Consider the following 26826-nt stretch of genomic DNA (forward strand, 5'->3'; position numbering starts at 1 on the left):
TTCACAGATGGTTTGCCATTAAAACACTGATAATGATACAGTTCTAACAAAATGCAAGTCTGGGATAGGGTAGGGATTTTCAGTGTCTAGTCTAGTAAAGGGTTGCAAAAATCAGCTTAACATGGTCTGGTATAGGGTAAGGGCTTCAAATTCCCAGCGGCACACCCCCACCCAAAAATATACCGGTTGCCCCCCCCAGGATACAAAGCTGATTGAATCCAAATGGTAAAAACTTAAAAGACAACTAATACATTGTAAAATTTTCCAAACAAGTGTTTACAACTGGTGCATGGGTATGGCTTGTTTGTTTGTTGCATTCAATTTGGTCACGTTCAGTGAATTATTTATGTCTACTGGTATTAAACTTACCAAGATACAGGAACTTCTGAATAACATCCTAAAAAAGAAAATGTATGAAATTAATAACAACATCAGGGTGAAAATCTTCTAGTTTAGAGTGTCTGTACATGCTTGATTACTGATCTCAAAATCCTGCCAGAACAAACTGTAGGCAGGGTGTCAAGTTCCTATTTTTTCCTATTTTTTGGCCTGCCTCCTATTTTCTCCTATTTTTTCATGAAATTCCTATTTTTTCCTATTTTTTAGGGTTTTCTCAGGTACACAGAAACATTGTGAAATATTTGAAATGAAATTGTCAATAAAATTGATAAATTCTACAAAAAACTGAAACTTCATGTCAAAAAAGACCGCTTTGAAGCCTTTATGAGTGATTTTCTTCTGAAACTCGTGCCCAGACTTTCTCAGTGCTTTTGATAGCATGCAAGATAGTGAGGATACTCTGATGCGAGAGGAAGAAGTAGTAAAAGCAGACTTGAAAGCGGCTGATGAACTAATGATGCCCTTTCAGCACAGCTGTCAACAAACAAACTGTTAATGTCGCCACAATGATGCTTGACACATGCTAAGACCAAGCGAGGCCAAGCAATGCAAAGCTTGGAGAAAATAGGACAAAAGAGAAAACTTCTTTGACACTCTCAAAGAAAAGGCCATGTCCTCAACAGCAAATGCTGCCAAAAACGAGAGCAAAGCTAAGGTTACCCCATCTGCTAAAAGAGCCAAAACAGTATAGTGTTGGACTTTTTGATTGTTGATTTTTCAAAGTCGTGGTTGGCTTTTATTGTAAGAAAGACATACATTTGGTGAAAGTGAACATTATATTGTTTCTGTTTGTAAAAAAATTAGCTTTTCATTCTCACAGTTTTAAAGGTCTAATGACTTAAAGTAAAGGCATCTTGTGAAGTATCTAATGAAATTTGGAATCTGGTAAGTGTTGTAGGACGAGTTGTGCTTGGTAACATTTGTTTATACGGCAATACATTGTGGATGTATGCCATTGTGCCTGTTAAATATTAAAGCGTTGGGTTGTGAAACAAAGTTGCTGTTGGGAGTGTAAGAGGATAGAACTCAAAGAAATCCTCCTATTTTTTCCTATTTTGGGGTGAGAATTCCTATTTATTTCCTATTTTTTGGACATTGTCATTCCTATTTTCCTATTTTCTAAGTGCCATTTGTCACTTGACACCCTGTGTAGGTAGTAAGTAGGTAGAATAGTAACTAAAACTTTATTTTGACATGGTATTTCCATTCAGGTAAAAAAAATTACAATATTAAAAACATATGATAAAAACACTTACTACACTAAAATTAATAAGAAAAGCTAACTACTGGTAATTCCAGTCACTCACTCACTGCCCATTTTGCCCACTGGCACGTATGGCCAAATGTTTCCGTAAGAGGACAGGGTTGTTAGCCCTGTGCCTAACCCTCAACCTGGAGGACCAGGGGATCACTTTTTGTGTCAGGCCCCTACCCTTCATCCTGTCTAGCATGGGTGGCCCTACCAGGAGTGTTGGGACACGCAAACCACCCCTATACGATAAGACAGTGATCCCATAAGGGTGGATAATGCTAGTGCTAGGATGCATTTTAGCTTCTTATAGTCTATAATTTTATTATAAATATTGTAATTATTCTTAATCCATTGTAGTTATCTTGGGTTATGTTAGAAGATGAAGAGCTACCCAGTGGAAGCACTTCTAATAAAGCCATTATCATCATCATTAAAACTATTTCACGTCCATCCCTTCCCAAAATAAAATTAAGCATCATCATTTTTCAGTCAATTTAGTGTGCCATACCCACCTCTAATGTGTCATCTTCAAAACAGTCAAATGGCGTGCCCTCTGCATCAGGATCAATTAACAAAGCATCAAATTCTTTGCCAACCTTTGGGTAGTTAAATAACATACATGCAGTTAATGAAAACTCTCAGGTACATTTTATATATTTTTAGTAAAACAATATGTACCATAATGATTCAATTTAGCACCCTCCTTCCAATAAGTGCCCCCTTCTGAATGAGCACCCCCCTTCGAATGTGTTTTTGTCAATAAGCACCCGTATTCCAATAAGCGCCCCCCTTCTAATAAGCTACCCCATTCTTATAAGTGCGCCAATTCTAATAAGCGCCCCTATCGAGGATAACTGCCCCAACTGAAGCCATCGATGTCAAATAGATAAACTCATGAACATTCACTGTACCGTACATGTATATATTTACTGGTAAAATAAACAATTCTTTTAAAAGTAACTAAACTTTCAACTATTTGTTACTGTTACAGTTTCTATTGACGTTAGTTATCTTAATATTTGTTTAAGTTTTGTTTTGAACATTTGGTTAATTCTCAAAAAATTAAATAAGCACCCTGTCCCGAATAAGCGCCCTGTCTCGAATAAGCGCCCTCCCTTGAGGTGTCAAAAGTAAATAAGCGCCCCGGGTGCTAAATCGAATAATTATGGCACTGAAAAAAGCTAGCAGAAAACAAAGTGGCAAAGAGTATAAAATTACCATTGAGATACAAGAAAACCTTTTTATGTGTTCATGACTACCCACATGATAACTTCCAACAAGCTGCCAGGTGAAATAATGTTGGAGATTTTAAACACAGATCATAGCTGCAGAAGTATACCATTTTTATTTATCAGGCTAAACAGAAGTCGACATACTTGGAATTTAACTCAAAATTAATAGTCTATAATAAATAAACCTGAAGGGCTGAAGAGTGGGATGGTTCTTGCATGACTTAATCAGTTGGGTTTTTTTTTTACCAAATTAAACCAGGTGGTCACAGCAAACTGGAAAGCATTATTGAGGACTGCATTGTTTTTCAAAAGAACTGAAGTACATTAAAAAACTGGTAAATTTCAGTAAAAAAACTAAAAAACCCTAAAAGTCAATATAAGGTACAAATAAATCAATGCCTCCAGCCCTTCAAATAATTATTTATAAAATCAATCAATGTATCTTAATCTAGTTTATAACATAATCTAGATCCTACACAAATTAAATGTCAAATAATAATCCACTCTTACCTCAAAGTTACCAATTCTGTCACTTAACCCTAGGACTGAACAGAAAAAGACCTCACAGGTTATAACTAAAAGTAATGTAAGATGTAAGGAAGTCGTTTGGGATCAATCCAGAATAAGAATAATTGGAATAACGCGAGTTAGCATTCATTTGGCTGCCCCTCCTATTCCGGAATACTTCAGGATTTCCATTTCGGCTATTCTGCTCCTGGGAGTAGAATAGCCGGAATGTATTCCGGAATATATTCCAGAATATTCCCAAACGAATGCGCTTATGAACTTTAAAAACTTTCAGATCTAAAGTCTAAGACTTTAATTTTAATTACTTTACATCTTAATAGTTTATTAAAGTTCACATCTTGGAACACCTTAAGTTTGCTTTTAATTTAACACTTTTACAGTGAGGTGTGCCTTACCGTCTCATCACATCATATTTGATCCTATTCAACTTTGCAAGGAGAAGTGTTCATCAAACAAATAATAATATTACAAGAGCACACTTGAAAAACAATTTTGTTGGGTGGCCAGGGTAAGGAGCATCGCACTGTAAATAACTGGCCTGAGCTGAAAGAAGTTGTTTTGCAAAAAAAGTTTCAATTGACAACTTTTTCTTGGAAAATGTTAGATTTTGAGAAAATAAATCGAGCTGCAATAAATACCTTGGTGAAGCACTGGCCAGAACTAACCAAACTAGCTTTATCCAATCAGAGGATATAGAGTTGAATCTCGATAACTTGAACCCTCAGTGACTCCAACTGCCCGCTAACTCAAACCAAACCTTTTTTGACTTCCTTTTTCGAAGATTTGAGTTATCAGGATTCAACTGTATTCAATTTAGCCATTTCCAAACAATGATAGTCCTTTAGAGCATTATTATTTGTACCTTCGCTTCCTCCAAGAGTAGCCAGTTTAAAGGCATCCTTGTGTGTCAGTGATCTGTATGAGTCAGGTTTGCTAAATGCCTTGACAGCTGAAGCAGTGATACAATGACGTATAGCGTCTAACATTGATGGGGAGTGGCCTCCTGATACATCTGTTGATTGACAATCAGATGGGAGTAATCACATTTAGCTGCTCATCATCATTTGGCAAAGCGACAAATCTGTATCAATTTCCATTCAATTCCCAGTTAACTTTTTAACTACCACACCCACCCAATATGTTGACTGGAAACTTGGATTTAGTTTCTTAATCATTTTAAACTTGCTATTCCATTCCATTTTTTTAAGATAAAAGATAAGATCACCATCATTATGATGATGATAAGGATGAGGATTATGATGACAACAACAACAATGACGATGATGATGATGACGAAGATGATGATGATGGTGATCATGATGACGAGAACAATTATGACAAATTCAACAAGGCAACAACAAAATTAATTCATTAATATGCAGTTAATAAAGTTTGTAGATTACCTGTACCAAGACCAGTTTTTAACTTCCTGTCTAACAAATGCCTTACATCAGCAACACCACTTTTTAAGCTAATGACACAAGCAAAATTATAGTAAATATAAATTTAAGTACTTTAGTCTTTATTTTGTCTGAGAGATATTTACAGTGCATTTACTACTTGAACTTGGACCATTTAGAAAGTTGACCAATCAAAGCATTAATTGCGAACAACAGATGGCCATATTTTTTGTAAACATACCAATGACAGTAAAACAACCAGCTGACAACAGCTCTACAAACAGATTTTAAATTTTGTAACCTGTTTGTAATCAAGTGAAGGCAGATGAGCCTGTTTTACCTGAAATTGCATACTTTCGACTCTGCTATATTTATACACTCTACCCATCCCATCCTTGGTGGCAGGATATCACAAAATTTTATTAACTGCGCTGCGCAGTTCTTGCTCTGCACAGGGTTTATTATTATTTTTCGTTTTGTCGGTGACCTGTCCCAGACCTCCACTCGGTCATGGTTAATGTCACGCGATGTTTAGAAGCTACACATCAGTAACAAATGGAAAAAATTTCTTTTTTTCGTCTTTACAAAAAATGTTTAGTGTGAAATTTACAATTTTGACGCGTTTGACTCGTGGAAAATACTAAATTTCCACGCTTTTTAAGAGGAATATAATTCAGTGGGCAAAAATCTGTGAATAAATACCATTACGTTGGTGTAAAAGAATGTGCTGACGTGACAAGTTTCACTTTCGATCGGCTAGACCCTGAGTCACGTAATTTTTCAAAGCTATTATCAGCTACGGTTCAAATCTTTGCGAATCCTTTGGTCTTTACTTAAAATATTCGATCAGCGTGAAGTATTTTGAAGCGTTGAATCAAAGAAAATACTAAAATTTAACGCTTTAAAAGAAAAAACGCTTTAGCGGGCAAGAATTTACATTTATTTACATTACGTTTGTGTCCTGGAATGTGCTGACGTAAGCAAATTTTTACTTTCACAAGGCACTGATCGGCAAGAATCACGCAATGCTCTGAAAGCTTTAAATCTGCTACAAATGGAAATTTAACAAATCCTTTGAACTTAACCTAGCATGTTAAGTGTGAAATGGTCAATTTTTTAACGTTATATATTTTTCGAGCTGTGTCATCTAGAGGATGTCTGAAAACCACTGAGACAAACATGTCCTGACTTGCAAGATTTACGTCATTGTTAAATTAATTCCCCGGGGATTCCCATTCAGCAAAAAGCAGCTCTAGTGTTCTTCTCAAATTTGAATTAATCATTTGCTGCAATAATCCAATTTTTGGAGTGAGTTATTCAATCTTTAAACTGGAATTCAATACAACACTGGATGCTGATTTAAATTTTTTTTTGGTTTCAAGGATCAGGATCGTGGGAATTAAATTTGGCTAGCATTAGCATATAAGAAAAATATTTAATTTTGGACGGAACTAGTCAACCATGAAATGTCACGCAAGGTGTTTTCCTGCCATCTTGTTTGTCAGTCGCAACATTGTTCGACGCAGGTGAAGGGGATAAGGGGGGCGGGGTGGTGCATTTTTTTGTTCCCCCCACATGGCTCCCCTTAAGTGCTCACGAGACCAGCGCAGTTGTAAGCTCTATGAGCTCTTGTTAATTTTACTCAACAAAGAATTTAGCTTGAAAACTCGGATCAATTTAGGTTTCTGGGAAACTGCTCACCTACCCCTCCCCAAACCTAACATTTTGCCCAAAGCGATAAATAAGGGTTAATGTTAGGTTTGGGGAGGGGTAGGTGAGCAGTTTCCGAAAACTCTTTTTGTGACTGTGTGCAAAACCAAAACTGTAAAAATCAGCTCAAAATTTTAGACCAAAATAAACAGGTCAAAAAATTACAGAGTTTCTGGAGAGGTCACATCTTCCTTGACTGGTCAGCAGCTTTAATCTTTTCAGAATAATGTGTATTTTAGATAGCAAGGATCTGCTGCAACCAGCCATTTAATTGCCTGAGGTGTAATTACGCCCAGTGTTTTGCTCCAGAAAATATCCATACTCCCCACAGCTCTGGGATTTTGACTTTACAAGTTTTATCCTTTGAGAGCCCTCTCCCTGATCAGAATTTCCAGTGTCCTGATGGTGGGTGGGTATGGATATTTTCTGGAACCACATTGAACATTATAGTTAAGTTAAAACATACTCAAAATTTGAGGCTGGACAGTGAGACACCCCTGTGCCATTGGATAGCAACGCATCAATCTCTTCCTCACTAACATAGATACAGTGTGCAAAGTAGGTCTGAAATTAAATGAATGAAAAAAACTCAAAGCAACATGTAAATCAACTAATGAAGTCAACAATAAAATTAAGGAACTGTGGATAAGCCAAGTTTATATGCCTTTTTAGCTTCATCATAATGCAATGCTCCAATTTTCTTAAAGGAAGAGTTATTTACATTGTGTATTTTACAGTACTTGAGGTCCAAGTTATAATAATAAACATGTCTACATAAATAAATCAAGATAATGAGGTCACCAAGAAAAGCTACCTACTGTACATGTAAATTGTTTCAATTTTTGATCAATTATCGACACATCAATCTTCTTCACACGTGACAAATGCAAATTGCCTCACAACACAAAAATGCAGTCAACATATTTACCTTGTCTGTCAAGATCCCACACTCCTCATACATTTTGGCCAAATTTGCAGTTTGAGAAAACTCATCATAGTTAGAACTACCAAACTCATTCTTGATTTCACGCAAATGACCCTGTGATTTTTTTGAAAAAAAAAAATGAATACTTACAGTTCTATCAAAACTGGTAAAACATTGGCCTGTCTGTCTGTGAGGTAAATCAATTAGTTGCAAATTAAATGTAGCCTGCGAGCAGGCTCTCTATTTGGGGGCAACGTGAATATTGAACTCTTCGAGCGCCAAAGGCGCGAGTCGGCGAGCGAAGCGAGCCGCTGGGCGAGCGAAGCGAGCCCGCGATTAAAATTGAGAGCCTGCACGCACGCCATTGAATTTCAAATCCGGCGCGTTCGTCCACGAACGCAGCACTCTGATTGGTCAAAAATGACAGGCTCAATTAATGTGAGAAAAACCAGCGTCCATATCAACAAATCAACTACGGCCGGCGTCCGTGAATAGACACGCGAGTTCGTTCAGCAGCGTTCATGAAGCATTTTGGAAACTTTTGCTTGATTCTAACGATCTCCTTAACTTTAAACAAGAACAGGAAGATGCGGTAAATTATCTTCTAAAAGGACGAGATGTTTTTGCGGTTATGCAAACCGGTTACGGCAATTGCTTCATACATGAGGGTGTCAATGGGGTTAACTGCTTAGCGTATATAGGACTTTTTTGGCTATCGTAAGCGTATAAAGTACAAAATATTAACTGACAAGCGTATAAAAGCATGTGATTTTTAAGCGTATATGGAGCAAAGCCGACCAATAAAAGTTAGAAATTGATAAAAAAAAAGATAAAGATTTTTTGAGAATAACAAGATAATTGTGAAATAAAAAAGAAAGAAATGTTTCTTGTTAATATTTACTTCGTTTAGACTTCGCCGTTACGCCATTACGCTGTTATATTACCGTCATATTGCTGTCATGGAGTCGATGTGACGTTTTTTTCTCCGCGCCTGCATTCACCCTGCCTGCGGTTGTTTCTCATTCCCAGTCTCCTCTCCCCTTGTTTGCACGATCTTGCAAACACGACAAACATGGCGTCTATTCATGGCATAATTACTTTGTACAGAAACTCGGATGTCATCGACCGTTTTCGATCTAGAATATTATTCAAAGAGGATTTGCAAAGCTTAAATGTGTTTAAACGTCACTTAGAGTCATTTCTCGGCTTGAAAGAGAAGGCTAAAGAGCTTGGGATAAGCTCGTATGAAATCAAATTGTTTAGTCTCGCTCGAATAAAAACAGAAGGAGGAGAAAAGACAGAAAACTATGCAATTTACACTCAAGATCAATGGGACATGGAGAGGCCACTACTTTTGGGAAGTTCGGGAAGTGAATTGAACGGTGGGTATCCATATTTGATCATATTTGAGTTTTTCAAAGTTTGGACTGTTTGAATTCTCCATTTTATAATTTCTGTGTTAATATGGTAATTGTTCAATGCTCTTGTATTGCAGTTCACGTGGTTGAAAAGATAACACTTCTTGGAACTGCTGGAAAGACTGTTGTTATTGAAATGAAAAGAAATAAAAGAAGTGAATGTGCTGAAACCAGTAAACTGAAACCTACAAAGGCCTTGCAAAGAAAGAGGAAAGCTGAAGCTGAAGAAGACAAAGTTGTCAAAACCAAGATTCGCAAAGCAGAAACATTTGCACGTAATGAACGACAGGAAAAGGAGATGAAAGAGTTTAATGCAGGTATGATAGTCTCTTAAGGTCCTCGAGGGCTAAACGTTTGATCATATTTGGTCTGGAAAATTTCAAACCGTGGCTTTCTTAGATGTACAGCTTTTCTGTACGGAAAAGTCAGCACTAAATTGTCTGAATTTATACCACCTTACTTTTCTCTTGCTAAACGTGAGTTTTTCTTTTTATGGCAGAACTTCAGAAACTTGCTGGTAGCAGTGCCATTGACGAAATGCATGTTAAATGTGCCATTGATGTTAAATGTGCCAGTGCCATTGACGAAATGCATGTTAAAACAAAAGTCATTGCAGGAGACCGAAGTACTTCTGGGAAAGTACGACACTTCATCGCCAGTAAGTACTCTAACGGTGTATCAGCAGATCTAGAATAATTTACTATCCTTAGGACACTTTCTATAGTCTCAATAGACTGTGAGCAGTCACGATCTTATTTAAGTCACGATCTTATTTATCTTAAGTCAGTGTGGTGGCACGCATAACACGCGAGTTGCGAACGCGACGAGTGAGGGCGGAAGCCCACTCGAGTTGCACCCACTATCTTTGAAAAAATAAGAGACTGTTGGCAGTCTATAGTATTAGCAGTGATTGAGGAATACAAACTCGTAAACGGTAAAAAAGTCTCATTCTTCTAAGTACTCTAATTGTTTTTCATTGTTTTTTACAGACCACTTTACAAAATGCCAGGAAAAAAAAGACAAGTTGAGGAAGAGTGCATCTGGCTCAAAAACTATTCATCAGTTGTTCTCTGAAATACAAAAGAGTCATCATGTCCAACAACCTTCTCGTGAACAAGAGGACATATCCGTACCCAAAGTTGACTGTACAGATCAAAGTATTCAAGAGGATCTGACAAACATAAATGACATGTATGTGTAGGTTCTGTTTCAGAGTTATTTTAAGATACAAAAAAACTCAGCTTAACAGTATTACGTCTATTACAGTTCTTATAACTTAAGAGAGCTGGAACTAAACCTAATCGTTAATTTAACAAATCAAAAAACGATTTGCACCAACTTGATGGGTTGTTATTTGTGTCGTTATATAAATAAAGACATTTAAACCATAACAGAAATTGTAAATTATTTGTCTTATATCTGGAAAAGGAAAAGGAAAACACATGGCCATAAATGGCTCGTGCTCAGTGTTACAAGTTCCTTTCAGTTCTGCTAATACATCCATTTCAATGACTGGAACGTTTCTGCATTACAGCTTTGATGAAACTTCGCTGTCTGCTACGTATACTGGCCCTAGCCTAACCATGTCAACAATGTGTGGTGATCCTCTTCGTTCCTCTTTCTCCCCTGATGAGAGTACTGGAGAATCTGGAGAAACTGAAGAGTGTAGGGGGGAAATTGAACAGAATTCTTTGGACATGGGATCTTTCATATCTCACTCAGGAGACATTTATAGCACCAACGTTGACAAAGTTGAGTCATCAGACGACAGCAGCGACAGTCAGGAGAATGATGACGATGATCTTGTCGTTTTTCCATGGTATGTTTCCCATTTGAAATTGAAATTTGTTGCTGAGATTCAGAAAGCACCTAACTAGGGTTCTAACTAGGTCACTTGATATTTGTTTCGTTTGTAGGTCATTGGCCTCCGCTGATCCCCTTGTTAACAGCCTAAACATTTTAATTCAAAGTGGAAAATTACCGAAAGATTGCATCTATTACAAGTTTGTGGACAATACAGTGCGATATGCACTTGTAGATTGGTCGAAGAAAAACGACTTTCAGTGGGATAAAGATGTCTTGGAGTTTTTCCAGAGTATTAAATATCTTGGCGGAGCAGCCACTGCGAAATTTGTGCGTGGCCCATGCCACCATGGAACAGGTAGAGGGGGCATCAAATCATTTAACTTTTCAGACGCAAATCTTGGTGGGCCATCCGATAATGCCCTAAAGAAAGTTCAGTCAGGATATACTCCCTTTAGCGGTGTCTTAAAATGCCTCTTGGAAGCTTTTCACACCCTTGTGTTTGATGGTCCAAGTCCTTCAACACCTGTTATCAAAACAAATCACGTTGAAACTGTAACTTGCGTCATGGCAGTGGATGGTACTGCATTAAAGCCATGCATACAGTTTGATGATCGCCTTAAAATCTGTGTGGGGCTCTCAGAACCTGTTGATTTGGATTTTATTACAAGACATCCCCAGTTGTCAAGTGGTGAATTAAAAGGCAAGTTTGTCACAGAAGCCGTTCCATACTTTCTCACAAGCACAGATATGAAAAATGCCATGCCTGTGGCTGTAGAATATGCCACCAAGTCCAAAACTGGAGAGCAAGTGAAAGCGTCCATGGTTGAGAAAATCAGAAGAGTACAAGTGTGTCGTAAATGCTGCCACGATGCTAAGAGCAACAACCTAACTCTATCCGTAAGTGAAGATTATTGCAATGCTTATTGTGATGTATGTTGGACCACGGCGAAGGTGTGTACAGCCTGTGAAAGAATGGGACAAACTTCACACATTCCCGCCTTGCGGGCCTGTTCCCGCTGCCTGAATGGTAGGATCAAGTGCCAAAAGATTGCAGTGGCTGTGGTAACAACTGATTGTGAGGAATGCAACAAACAGGCCCTTAGTCAACTGCATGATGATGCAGCAGAACAAAATCTTCCTTCTGATTTGTATCTACTTTCTGCCATGCCAGATGTTGTTCATTTAGGCAAAAGCCTTAAATGCAGCTGGAGTAATTGGGTGCTCTGGTTCAATGGCACTCGATCTACACTAGCTATGTTGTACAACTTGAGAAGGGAAGGAGAGCCAGAGTTACGGACGAAGTTGAAAAAGTTGTTGACCGAAGAATCTGTGAGAAATAAAGACCGAATGGCCGTCGATCCTATTCTTCTGCTGACCAAGCCAGAGCTCCTAAAAGTCCTTTCATCAGCAGAACGGGTTGTCTACACCATAGTGCCTGAAAAATACCGTATGTGGAAAAGCAATCGTCCTGGCATGTACCCCCATCCTCTTTCTGTAGCGTGTGGTCCCTTTGGCAATTTACTTGTGCTTGATTTTGAACCACTAACAAACACAAGCAAGCTGCTTCTGGTGCGCCTTCATTCCCCAGCAGACGTAAATGTCCTTGTGGAAGGCCTTGAAAATGCCAAGTCTGTGGCATACACTGGTGGAGTGGCTTATTGCACACAGGCAAATGGAACTATCCGTTATGTTCCCATTGACAAGGAAGTAAGGCTGAGAATAGGTACACTCAAGACGAAAGGTGATCTACAATCAAAACTACAGGAGTTCCACTTATCAACAGAAGGAACTGTAAAACAGTTAAGGGAAAGACTGACATGTCATCTACATGAAGTGGAAACATCATACAAAGGCAAAACAAACATCATCGCCGGTGTCAAGTTTGATAAGCCTACGGCTATTTGTAGTCTAAGCGAAGACATTCTGTTAGTTGCAGATGATGGACGCAGCTGTTTTTGGCAAGTTGTGCTTAGTTTCGATGGTGTTAGCATTCAGGGTACTGGGGTAGAATTTTCTCCTTATCCACATGCAACCATGAGTGTGACCTCGTTAGCGCATTCCAAAGAGAAGAGTTGTGTCCTTTTTACTGCAAATGGCCGTTTGGGAGGTATCTTTCACCTGGACTTGTCAAGTCACCAAGTTTCAACAGTGCTGAGAAACCTTGAACCTGACACACCTGAAAGGGACATTGCTTGCGTTGCTGTAGACTCGGAGGGAACAATTTACTTCACCGACAGGAAGAACAGGCAAATTTGGAAGTGTGATGGGACTGATGGAAGAAATTTGTCCGTACACGCTGGTAAAGGTCAACAAGGCACGGCTGACGGCAGCGCAATGTTTGCTGAATTTTCACAACCTTATGGTATTTGCTGTGAGGGAAGAACACAGTATGTGACTGATTCGGCTACAGGGTGTGTCAAGCTTGTAACCCCTTTGGACGGTACGGTTGAATTCCTAACACACCTTGGGGACCTATTTCGTAACTTTGGAATTCATTTGCGAGGCCAGACAGGTATGGATTCTACCCTTGTGGATGCGCAAACCTGTCTACAGGGTGTAACAAGGTTCCTCAAAAGATGTGTCTCAGATGTACAATTGCAGATTGGCTCAGAAAGAATCACCAATGGACCAGAGGGCACAGTAGCCAGCAAGACCATGAAATCTTGTGAGCTTATGTTAAACAGCATTAGCCGTCTCCTAAAACTATCAGAAATCATGAGTCCAGATGCCGCAAACGCGATAAACCTACAGTCTCTGTTGACTTTGGTGGTAGAGAACCTTCATGCAACTACGAAGATGAAACACCCAGCACCAAGTTTGCTAGACTACTGCCGAGAGTTTGGAAAGGGAATGAGAGAATCTATCAAGCGACTAACAAACTGGTCTGTTAAATACTTCACCCACCGGAGATCCTACTATCCAGTTCCAGAACTCGCAATGGATCTGTCTGCTATTGCGAAATTAACGCCAATCCCAGTAGTGCCCATGGACAAGGTGAACATTGCAAAGATGAGGGAATGGGCGAGTGAACATGGACAGTGTGTTCGACAGCTTACTGTTAGGCAGCAAACAACAAAATTTTCAGCTGGCACATTGCCCATGTCAGCATACGGGCTAAACCTACCACAAGATCCTCTTGAAAGCAATGTGGAGGAAGTCATTGAAGGAGAGGAAGAGGAAGTTTTCGAAGAGTATGACTCTGACTCGGATTCAAGTTTATCTGTGTCTCACTTGTCGGAGGATGACGATGAGGAGAGTGACGATGTGGTGCCTTCCATTTTGACAACTCGAAATGGAAGACAAATTAGGGCAGTGGTTAGGCTGGATTTGTAAAAAACAATTTTCTTCAAGTTGATTTGATGTATTGTTTAAGAACATTGCAAGCTGGAAAAAGTGTGTCTGCAATTGGGAACCACTATAAGACCCTATAAACGTCTACAGGCCTTAAAGTCATGCCAACTAACTGACTAAACAATTTTTTTGCTGCTTACTGACTAAGTAGCGTTTTTTTAGCTGTTTACTGACTAGGGAGCATTTTTTTAGCTGCTTACTGACTATAGCTATACCCCATTGACACCCTCATACATGTATTTCAACTCTTTGCAGTGGCAATGGTGGAGAAGAAAGTTTACGAGCGACTCTCAAACACTATCGTTTTAGTAATATGCCCACTTTCCCGCATAATTGAAGACCAGGTGCCCGGGACCAGGTGAAAGAGGGACAATCGATGGGTTGAACTGTGTTGCTTTGCGAGATTTAACCGGCGTTACCAGCGTCAGTTCGCAGTTAATATTTGCATCGGCTGAGAAGTCCGCGACAGTCGGACGAAACGCGCAGGAGAATAAAGCAGCTTTACAAATGCCGTTCGCAGAGTGATGCTCACTAGTTAAGTTCGATTTTCTGATTTTTTTTGGGGACAGGAATCGCACACACGGCTGGACAAACTAGACAAACTAGACAATATTGCGAATTGTTTTTCAATTTGTTCGTACATCTGTCACCACTTGTCCGCGGCTCCCATCGCGATTTGACGCTTCAAATAAATTTTCCGTTAACATGCGAACCGATTTACCAGTTCCATATTTTACCAAAAATGTACACTTGCAGATACAGTAACATTCACTCTCTTTGTTTACAACTTTTTTCGAAATAAACGCGCGAGCGTTCGATCGATATATTGACACCGGAAGCGTAGCGAGTTGTCAACAAGTTGTCACATTTCTAGGGGCCGGATTTGAAATTCAATGGCGCGCGTGCAGGCTCTCCCTCGGCGTGCCCGCTTCACCCACGCACTCGCGCCTTCGGCACTCGCGGGATCGCGCCTTCGGCGCTCGAGCAGTTCAATATTCACGTTGCCCCCGAATAGAGAGCCTGCTCGCAGGCTAAATTAAATGTAACTTTGATCAATCTAATAAAATTATGTGTAATGATATCTAATAAATTAATAGTAATAATAATAATAATAACAATAATAATAATAATAACAATAATAAAGGCCTAATTCACAATAATACCACTAGGTGGCTCTTCGCTTGTGAATTCTAAAAATATAAGAAGCTACCTAAACTATAAAATTCAAAATGTGAATGAAATTATGCTAAAATATCTAAGGTTGTTAAGGTCATTGCCCTGAAATAGAACTGAACACAATTTTTTAACCAAACTTCGCCTACTGGTTTATTACTTTGAGGGAACTTAAATTTTGAAATAAAAAAGGGGGTCACCAGATTCGTTTAGGAGCAGGAAGACCATGTATATTCCATATAATTCCTTTGTAATTCCTCTGCGAGTACATGTACTGGCAAAGGACACTTTTTTAGCGATGATTTATTTTTTAAACACATGAATTGATCTGTTTTCATTTTACAGAAAGAATTTGATCGCTACACCAAAAATATGAGAAAAAATTGATAGGTCACCACACTCGTTTAGGAGAAAGTGACAATTTACTTCTCTCGCGGACCAAGGTGAAGCCACATACAAAAAAAGCCGCCATTTTGTTGACGTTCGCGTGCGCGCACACTAAATACGCGTAAAATTCTGCGCAGTAAGGATGCGCAATGCAATACAGGGCAATGACCTTAAAGGTTTGTGCAGCCATCGATTTGAGAGTGTCTGATTCTTTTGAATTGTTTAAAAGAGCTGCAGCTGATGAACGCAGGTGGTAAGAACATGAAGAGCGAAATTCAAGTTTTAAATGCTTTGGAAAGCCCTCATTATATAGTGCTTTAGCAAGCTCAATTCTATCTTTCATGTACAGGTAACCAGTTTGAGTTTACTAGATCAGTCAAGGTGCACTCTTTGTAAGCGTTTTAATTGATATTCCGGGAGAGGGTTGAATATCGTATTACAGTAATCCAATTTTGATAGTAGTACCAAACATTCCGCCAATGCTGTGCTATCAAATAAGTTTAATTATACTGACCTGAACAGGCACATCATACTTTTTTGCCAGCTTTCCATGAATGGTCAAAAGTGATTTAGAACATCGAGCAATTCCCCTCGGAGTTACGACAGGGGTCAAAAGGGGATTCTGAAAAAGAATTACCAGTATCAAGATTATTGCACATCACGACCATTCCACGCCTTAATTGATATCGGCTTCAGGTTTCTGATACTTTTATTAATTATTTCCCTTAATCCATTCTTCAGTCCACAATGTGAACACCTGGCACACTAAAATTCAGCACTGGCCCATTGCTAATATTAAAGGGCAGTCTCGAGCCAAGCGGCGCATACTGCCGGAGCTTATCCCAGTTTCATTAGCATCAAGCAGCTACAGTGTTCATCGCAGGGTACCCCCACCCCCTATTGCATAATTTTGCCAATACCCATTTATACACCTGGATGGAGCAGAGAGGCAGTACGAGAGTAAAGTGTCTTGCCCAAGAACACAAAACGGTGACCCTGGCCAGGGCTTGAACCTGGAATGTCTGCTCCAGAGTCCAGCGCACTAACCATTTGGCCACTGCACCTCTTGAAATAATTAAAGCAGTTCAACAAAATTAAAATGGACTTTGAATGTCACATGGCAGGAGGAGGCAAGGGAAACTGATAACATGTACTCAGCAGGGGGCAGGGGTAGGGGTGCTATTCTACATGTAACTAATACTTGTATATAGGTATCTGTCACTGCAAGTAATGTAGCACTGGGCTGTTTTGGTTGAATATTACAGGAACCATTATTGATAGATTTTGCAATTTTGGTGTGAAAATTATAAATCACATGTATCATTTTAACTCTTTTTGTTAGACTTTTTTTGTCTTCACCAAAACAAACAAGTGAATGAGAAGAGAGCTGTGGTACACAACAGGTGATGCCCAGAACCCCAGGATACGCGTTCCAACAGTATTTCTAAACTGCAACTGTGTATAGTCAGACAACTGGGCTAAAAATCCCCTGGACTGCAAAATGCATTGTTTACAATTAATTTGTTTATAGACTTGAGGATTTATGGAAAACAACTGTATTCAACTTACATTCATGTCAATCACATGCTTGATAAACCTGAAAATCAAAAGGAAAATTCTGGCTTATGGCTTCTTTATTTCCTATCAATCCTTGTCATAGCTACCCATATCTCCAGCAGGCTGGTGATCCTATAAAAGGGTTTACATTAACTGCATGAATAGTAATGGTTCGATCACTGTCTGGAATTTAAGATGTGTACCTCTGACCCAGTTTGAAGAAAACTAACCTTCAGTTGGTCGATCTCACACAGTTTGTCACAGCCAGAAATGGATACAACTTACCCCCTATCCCCCCAGGGGGTGAACTCCCATTGGGTGAATATGAATATTATCAGGAATTGCACACATTACCATAAATTACCTTTCTGTTTCTTCAGCACAACATTCAGTTGACTTCTGGTGCTCAGAAATATTGCAATCCACGTCGGTAATACCTACATGAGCCCGCTGACCAAGTTCCACTGCAAAAGACAACTTACATTGTTTTATTTTCAATTGGTTTTGTGGCAGTTTTTTATTGTTTTTCTTATTATTGTTACTGTCACTTCAAAACAATAACACACAATTGCAAGGCCAATGGTGAATGTGGGCATTTAAACAAAGATATACTTTTAATGATAATAATAATGGTAATACATTTATATAGCGCATTTTCCATATGTTTATGTTCAAATGTGCTTTACATATACTGTAATTTGAAGATACAATTGTAAAGGCCAGACCACAACACCGGGAGCTTTGTGCCCTACTCTTTGCGAAGAGTGTGTGGGTTCTTTAACGTGCCCTGTTAGAAGACTGAAGATACAGGAGACGGGACCTACGGTTTATCGTCCTTTTCCGAGAAGACTAGAATGTCTAACCATTTGCAGATGTAATTACAAAGGCAGCACATTCTCCTCAGTTATTTTAAGACCCTGAGTGTTGGTCCGGTCTGGGGTTCGAATCCACGACCTCCCGCACAGCAGTCCGGCGCTCTACCAACTGAGCTAAAAAGGCGGCGGCTACTTACATGTAAGACAAATGAGTGAGATTGTTGTCTCCGCATTACCTGGATTTCCAAAGATGTTCCAACTATTTTCAAACATTGCTAAAGATTTCTAAAGATGTTCAAACTGACATAGCGCAAACAATTACATGACAACCAAATGTTTTCAGCTCAACTGATGGGTTAACCAATTTTCTTAAGTACTCGTTCAGACAATATGGTAAAGGGCTCTGCTTGCATGCACTAAGGCTCTGCTATTACCCCAAAACACACTTATATGAAAGCCAAGAATGTTGCTAACTAAAGATCTGAAACTGGTGAAAATTTCTTTGCTATGGGTGGGTGCTACGAGGAAAGGGCTTCCAAACCATTATCCCAATTTCCCCATCTCCCAGGCGGTGAAACTCAGGCAACAGACAGGTATTTTACCTAGCTTCTGGCTTTAGTCTACATGCTTTTTTGCAAAGCTGTATTAATATGTATGTTGAGAAAAATAACTCACCAATAATATCACAGAGAGCCAATGTAGCATCGTAATGAATAGTAGCAAAATAAGATGCTGTTGTTGTACCATTCTTCAGTAATCTCCTCTGAGATGAAAAACAATCAAAACAGACAGAAGTCAGAAAACCCAGTAAACTGTATTGAGATTGTCAAATTAATGAGAGAGAGTATTGATACAAAGTTCAGATTAAAGGATTGAAAATTTATGCCTTTATTCAATCAGACCAATAATATTTGTATCTAGGTAATTATAGGAAAGCATGAGTTGCAGTAGTATTTGGAAATAAGTGTCAGCGCATTAGCATTTCTGTAAATACCACATCAACATTATTAACGTAATAAGTTTCTTACCACCACTTTTCTGTACGCATTGCGTGCAAAGTCAATATCCTTGAACTTGGCTTCTATAGGGAATGTGTACTTTATGAGCCACTCAACAACAGTGCCATCATATCCAGTACCAGTGAATGTGTACTGCGGCGCATGGATATGAGTATCAACCAGTCCTGGCATGATAAACTGCCTTCAAATACCGGTAACAAAATACAAAAGCAGAGTTAGACATACTCTGTAAAAACCTCAGCCTCAGGACCAGAACAATAGCTGAGAAGTTACGTCAGCTATTGTTCTGGTGCTGAGGTAAGACGAAACATCTCATATACTGAGGTAAGAAGAAACGTCTTCAATACTAATATCCTACAATAATTATTTAACCTGGCTCTATTTTCCTTGCCTAAGACCTAAACTCACTGGCTTTTCAAGGCCAGATAGCTAAAAATAAGTACAACATACAGGTAAGGTTGGCTGATAGATGATGGAAAATAAAAAAAGTATCTCTGCCTTTTCTCCCCATTTCATCTTTCCTTGCACTTTTTCCAACCCAGGAGATCAGAGACTTTTTGCAGGCCACATCTTTCAATGAACCCTGATTAAGAGGACATATGCACAAATTTCAAACAAAAATGAAAATTCTTGGCAATAGCCGTGTAATGGATTTCGCTCATTCTCTTACCATGGGTAGGTCTCAATATGAAATAAATCACAGTATACTTTGTTTGGCTAAATATCGATTTGTTTTCGAGAAAATCGATAATTCTAAAATCCAGCAAAATTGACGCTTTCGGAGCTCAAAATTTATGCCGAGTTTGTTAGCTTCGCGTCGAAAAATAAAGCACTCTGGAAGAAAAATACCTATTTAATATCGAAGAATAACATCAAATTAGTACGTCGAAAGCAATTTCTGCTCTTAAAGTTCTTTTATTTACAAAATATAATTAAGTTTATTCGACACACTTTTCATTTAATTCAAAATAGGTCAAACTTATCGCTTTATTTAAGTATGAGCGAAGCGAAATAAATGGCCGAAAATTTGTTTATTAGACAGATAAATGATTGTTCTTTTCGATACTAAAAGGATTTCCTAGGGAAATGATTTAGTGCGATGCTTTCAGATCTCAAAGTTGCTTAAAATTCGTTAATTTAACCGACCGTGACATTGTTGATCTTATCAACATTATGTAAACATTCCACGCAAAGGTTAATTTTCCCCATGTGAACTTCAACTGAGTAAAATAAAAACATAGACTTGCTTACCGTGGTGTTCGCTGATACATTGTAAATCCTGTTTTCCTCATTTACGACAAAATCTAAGCCCTCGGCGAAGCTGTTATCCAATTTTCTTGACGCGCCATTTGTAACTGATTTCCACGTCTTGAAGTGACAGTTATTTTCCATGCATTCTTGAAAACAGTCCTGAGTCTTAACTGATCAGTGTAAACAGGAATACGAAGTACTTTGCTTTAAATCAACTTAAAGCTTAGCAGCAGTAATAGATAAATCGATACGGCCGGCGAATCTTCGTTTCGAAAACCGCCATTTGAGATTTGTCGGCCCTTTGTCCTGCGGTATGCAGATAATTAATTCACACTTGAGTAACTTCCGGCACATGAAATCGACAACCACCGTGACCAGAAAGCACCCTGCTTTTTGGTGATTGGTTGAGGCACTATTTTTATCATTTTAACATAAGCTCTCAATGAAAAACGTTTGGGCTGAACTTGTACTTAAGTTTCACTTCAGTAAGCCACCGCTCGAGAGAGTTGTTAAATGGTTGCATGAAAGCGCTTTTAACTTCCGGGTCGAAAGTTCTTCTGTTGCGTTGCTTCGCTTTGCTGCATATTTTTTATCCAGTTCTTACCCTTGTTCAAATTCTTGATTAGGCTAAGGCAGGAGCCCATGGCTAAGGCAAAACAGTTGTAGAGTCAACTCTCCCTTATTGAAGATCTCCATAAGACGGACACCTGCTGTTAGTCCTGTCCTTGCCGTTTTTTCGGTCATTTTTATACTCTAACCAGCTAGGCTACGTTTACACGGGACCGGACTGGAGCCGTTCCGAACTGGACCGGACCGGATCGGCCTCTGTTTACACGGAAGCGTTTGGCACCGATCCATGTGTTTACACAGGACGGTTCTGGAACCGGTCCGGAACGGTTCCATAACTTGACCTGCAAAATAGCAGGTCCAGTTTTGGTTCCATCCCGCACTGGTTCCAGAACGGCCCCGTGTAAACAGAAGGCCTATCCTATCCGTGTAATTAGAAGGCATATCCTATCCGAAAATCGGACCGAAACGTTCCGGACAGTAGCAGTGGTTGATAAATCGATTCGGCCGGCAAATCTTCTTTTCGAAAACTGAGATTTGTCGGCCCTTTGTCATGCGGTGTGCAGATAATGTATTTCACACTTGCGTAACTTCCGGCACATGAAATCGACAACCGCCGTGACCAGATAGCACCCTGCGTTTTGGTATAGTATTGGTTGAGGCACCATATTATTGCTATATTAATATAAGCTCTAAATGAAAAACTTTTGGGCTGAACATGTAATTAAGTTTCACTTCAGGTAGCTACCGTTTGTGAAAGTTGCTAAATAGTTGCATGACAGCGCTTTTAACTCCCGGGTCTAAGGTTCTTCTGTTGCGTTGCTTCGCTTTATAGTTTTTTTTTTGTTCTTACCTTTGTCCAAGTTCTTGATTAGGTCAAGGCAAAACAGGTGAAAGCAAAATCTAAGATGTTATCGTTGGATCCGTCTTCCGTGAATGTTAAAAAATAATTTTTTTATGACCATGTATATATTCTGTTGGGGTCCGGCGTAAACAAGGGAAGGTGCCCCCGCCGCGCCAGAGCTTGCGGGGAGGGACAAGCGCCTCGCCGTCAGGGAACCCAAATGTACTAAATATCATAGTCATTATATAAATATTTTGTTTTTAAACCTGTTTTCCGGTGTGTTTTTGAGTTGATTTGGAAGCTATTAGGGGAAAACGGTTTAAGTTTCAAATATTATCCGCAGTCTATTCCTTCATAAATAAGACGGTTGTAATTATAATACGACTCAAGTTTTCAAACAACAAGAGATATAAAGTAATAACTTTATAATCACCTTAATTCTCAATTCAATAGGCGAACTTTATTAGGAAGGAGTTGTCGAAGCTGGGGTATTCCCCAAAAACGGCTCTGTGCCGTCCAATGAGGTCGTGGTTTTGGGTTCCCGATCTAGAACGGGATTTTCAATATCAGACGATATCTAGAACGAGATATGGTATTTTGAACACACAAAAGTTCCAAAATATCAGCAGCCAAAACGGGGTGACTTGTTTCTAGAACGCGGTATCTTTTGAATGCAAGTTCTTTCTAACTGAATACCAGAGGCCCTTCCAATTACGCTGGTAAAAAGGGAATGTTATGCTTCTAACAATGCTTGTTTTTTGTCCGATATAATGCTCAACTGTAATTATGCTCATTTTTTTTTTTTTAATAATGCTACTTTGGTATAAATGCTTTGTTGTACTTTGCAGAAATAAATACAAAATATGGCATCACGTCAGAAGTCCATCACAAACTTCTGATTACGTGTACTTTTCTTCACCTAGCTTAATCTAATGAAGTGAAAAGCACCCTTTCCTTAATTTTTACACCAATATACACCTTGGTGTAAACAGTCATAAATGTTCAGCGTTTTATAAATTGTTTACCGTGACTGGTATTACAACTGCATATACATGATATATGGTCCCTTTTTTCCCCACCCCTTCCCACCTTTCCTTCCCGCTTTTATTTCGCCCAATCCTCCACAGGAGAAAGAAGGAGAGCTTGTTTACAGGCTAGACTACACAGCGGAATATATATTTTTAACTAACATTCACGGGAGACGGATCCAACGACGCCACTAAGGTTTTGTGTACAGCCAACTCTCTCTGAAACGGGTACCTTCGGGACCGGCTCCAACTCAGTTCGTCTAAAAGAGATCTCCGTCTTATAGGGATTTTAACGTCGTTTCAAATTTTCCACTGAAGAAGGGACAAGAATTTGAACAAGGGTAAGAACTGGATAAAAAATATGAAACAAAGCGAAGCAACGCAACAGAAGAACTTTCCACCCGGATTTCATGCAACCATTTAACAACTCTCTCGAATTGTGGCTAACTGAAGTGAAACTTTATTACAAGTTCAGCCCAAAAGTTTTTCATTGAGAGCTTATGTTAAAATGATAAAAATAGTGCCTCGACCAATATTTCGAAAAGGAGGGTGCTATCTTGTCACGGTGGTTGTCGATTTCATGTGCCGGAAGTTACTCAAGTGTGAATTAATTATCTGCATACCGCAGGACAAAGGGCCGACAAATCTCAAATGGCGGTTTTCGAAACGAAGATTCGCCGACCGTATCGATTTATCTATTACTGCTGCTAAGCTTTAAGTTGATTTAAAGCAAAGTACTTCGTATTCCTGTTTACACTGATCAGTTAAGACTCAGGACTGTTTTCAAGAATGCATGGAAAATACCCGGGGGGGGGGGGGGTACTCCATATAATGGCCTATACGGGGAGGCTCCGCCCGAAAGGGGTACCTTTTTCAAGCTTCAGGTATATAAAAGGGTAGGGATTTCACAAGTTTAGGTATATGAAAGGGTATGTAAATCCGTCATTTAGGTTTTTTAAAGGGCCTTGAATTAAAATATTTCAAACAGACGCAATTTGTGGCTGTATTATTTTAATTTATAAAGCGCAACATGAAAATGACAAGAAAACGTCCTGTTCTAAGTCTATGCCATGTCTTTTAGGTATATGAAAGGGCTACCTTTTTTCAGTAAAAGGTATACGAAAGGGGTACAATTTCTGTGAAAATGGTATATAAAAGGGTAAGGGGTAAGAGCTTGGGGCGGAGCCTCCCCGTATAAAACTTTTTTGAGTGCCCCCCCCCCCCCGGGGGAAAATAACTGTCACTTCAAGACGTGGAAATCAGTTACAAATGGCGCGTCAAGAAAATTGGATAACAGCTTCGCCGAGGGCTTAGGTTTTGTCGTAAATGAAGAAAACAGGATTTACAATGTATCAGCGAACACCACGGTAAGCAAGTCTATGTTTTTATTTTACTCAGTTGAAGTTCACATGGGGAAAATTAACCTTTGCGTGGAATGTTTACATAATGTTGATAAGATCAACAATGTCACGGTCGGTTAAATTAACGAATTTTAAGCAACTTTGAGATCTGAAAGCATCGCACTAAATCATTTCCCTAGGAAATCCTTTTAGTATCGAAAAGAACAATCATTTATCTGTCTAATACCAAATTTTCGGCCATTTATTTCGCTTCGCTCATACTTAAATAAAGCGATAAGTTTGACCTATTTTGAATTAAATGAAAAGTGTGTCGAATAAACTTAATTATATTTTGTAAATAAAAGGACTTTAAGAGCAGAAATTGCTTTCGACGTACTAATTTGATGTTATTCTTCGATATTAAATAGGTATTTTTCTTCCAGAGTGCTTTATTTTTCGACGCGAAGCTAACAAACTCGGCATAAATTTTGAGCTCCGAAAGCGTCAATTTTGCTGGATTTTAGAATTATCGATTTTCTCGAAAACAAATCGATATTTAGCCAAACAAAGTATACTGTGATTTATTTCATATTGAGACCTACCCATGGTAAGAGAATGAGCGAAATCCATTTAAGGACTCTTACCGACATATGTTTGACCGTAGGAAACCTGTGCTCTTAAAACTTAGGAATTACATGTTTATTCTTATTAGCTAAGGACTTTCTTGCATTATGTTTAACATATTTTTTTTTTATAAAAAATTATGTATAATTTTCATTATTTAATAAGTGAATCAAAAATATCTCTTTGAGCCCTGTATTTTAAATTGTTATTAAAAATACAAGTTGAATTAATTTATTACCAGTAATATACATTTATTGTTTACTTTTTGTTACTGGAGAATTCTTCCACAAAACGTGTTCAAAATTGTTGACTAAAAACAATTGAAAAACCCAAGTACGCATTAGTCTGTCTGAGTATTGGGAGGGTTGGTAGCATAAAATAAAATTTTTCCAGAGGTTTGCAATATATAGTGACAGTAAATTAAGAAAGCAATAATATTATTGTCAAAGTAATTTCTGCCATTAGTACCTTGGTGTCAAGAAAATTATGTCGTCTGAAGTGAATCCATATTGAAATCCTAAATGGTCTTGGTTTGATGCTCCATCCTCTATGAACAAAATCTGTAAGATTGATAAAAGAAAAAGGATTAAAAAATACAGTTTCTATTTATAACCTTATCGTTCAATCCCTGAAACTATTCAGGAACATCAATGACAACAAATAAAATAATATATTATGTGGAAGTGAAAGGTAAGGAAAAAACCAAAACCTAAACCCTATCTACCATGGGTTCAGATTCTAATTAAAACAGACTAGCTTGGAATGACATACCCTAGACCATACCCTATCCAGTGGCATGTCCCTGTATAGGTAATACACCCCTCCCCACTTCCCCTCCCCCTCCCTCCCCTCCACCTCAACACCAGACTGACTGAACACAAACAAGGGACAAGAAATGGTGATGTCAACAATCACATTTCTGAACACCATTGACTTACTAAACACAAAATTGACAGGGACTCTGCTGAATGCTGAACCTACAGCACTAACTATTTTCAACAACTGGCTCTGGAAAGCTGGTACTCAAAATTAGAACAGATGCTTATCAACAGATGTCAACAACTACGGGCACCTTCCAAACAACTTATTCACAACGTAAATAGAGCCAACGTAAATAGAACGTAAATAGAACCGACAAATGAACTGCCAACAGAACGACCTAATTTGACTAAAAATAGACGGAACAGAACAACTTAATTAGACTAACAATAGACGAATGGACCAATTACTAATGACAAACTATACACAAGTCTTACAGCCAATAACATCATGGCTAAACTGACCAATCAACATCAACGGACCAGACTTATAACATCATCGACTGACGACAACTTTTCACTTCACTCTGAAGATGACTTCGGCTCAGGTTGTCAAAACATCAGTCACCAACAACAGTTCTTCTTAGAACTACTCACACCCGGACGATCACACTATACGATCACCTACTGATTTTTTTGACTAGATAGTAAGGATGGGCCGGTATTCGATACCAAATATTCGATAGACCGATATTTTGACAACTTTGAGAAGTATTGATACTTTCAAAAAATATTGCACTTTCGATACGATTTTGATACTGCACACATGATCTAAGCCTGCGGTCTTCTGGTCAGCACCTGAGGTTTAAAATGTAATTTTGCTCAAACAAATATTGATGTTCTTGTCAATATTTTATTTTTTTATTGCCTTGCCTGCTGTCCGCACATTGCTGATGCAAAAGTGAAACAAAAAGACAAAAAATCGACATTCATGGCATTCAATGATAATGTCAGGACATTCCTTTGTGTGGTCAGACAAATCACGTGGCATATTAACGACGTCAGAACAGAAATGATGTCATAATATCGATATCGATATTGTAACATTTTGCAAAAACCTGTATCAGCGGTATCCGGTCACCTCGCCACCAGGCAATCTCGCCACCAACCAACTTGCCACCAAAACTGGTGTATTTCTCGTTCTTTAATCCATGACCCGAGGTGACTTTGCTTGGTGGCAAGATTGCTTTGTGGCGAGGTGACCGGCATTCGTATCAGCCCATCCTTACTAGATAGTTTTGGATTTACTTAATTGCGGCGTGACAGTGGCGTGACAGTGAAAACCAGCAGTGTCCCCGAGCGCAAACGGCGGGAAAACTGTTTACTATATTTAAAAAAATACCAGTACCAGCTATGCATGTTTAGCTTGCTGGTGGCGAAAC

General features: G+C 38.9%; 1 protein-coding gene across 1 annotated transcript in view; it reads right to left on the reverse strand.

Moving 5' to 3' along the window:
* The window catches only part of LOC144644893 (guanine deaminase-like), a 29159-nt gene that overhangs the window by 2175 nt on the left and 158 nt on the right, over window positions 1-26826 (reverse strand). Inside the window, exons 2-14 of the mRNA XM_078504448.1 lie at window positions 25095-25186; window positions 18982-19153; window positions 18629-18716; window positions 17503-17602; window positions 17151-17178; window positions 16096-16203; window positions 7450-7560; window positions 6988-7085; window positions 4815-4882; window positions 4274-4423; window positions 3394-3428; window positions 2164-2247; window positions 370-397 (exon numbers count right to left, since the gene is read on the reverse strand). Of these exons, the coding sequence (XP_078360574.1) occupies window positions 370-397; window positions 2164-2247; window positions 3394-3428; window positions 4274-4423; window positions 4815-4882; window positions 6988-7085; window positions 7450-7560; window positions 16096-16203; window positions 17151-17178; window positions 17503-17602; window positions 18629-18716; window positions 18982-19153; window positions 25095-25186 (1162 nt within the window). The remainder of the gene's footprint in view (window positions 1-369; window positions 398-2163; window positions 2248-3393; window positions 3429-4273; window positions 4424-4814; window positions 4883-6987; window positions 7086-7449; window positions 7561-16095; window positions 16204-17150; window positions 17179-17502; window positions 17603-18628; window positions 18717-18981; window positions 19154-25094; window positions 25187-26826) is intronic.

This window comes from Oculina patagonica, chromosome 2, assembly GCF_052425735.1.
Source record: "Oculina patagonica isolate OP01 chromosome 2, crgOcupat, whole genome shotgun sequence".
Lineage (NCBI taxonomy): Eukaryota > Metazoa > Cnidaria > Anthozoa > Scleractinia > Oculinidae > Oculina > Oculina patagonica.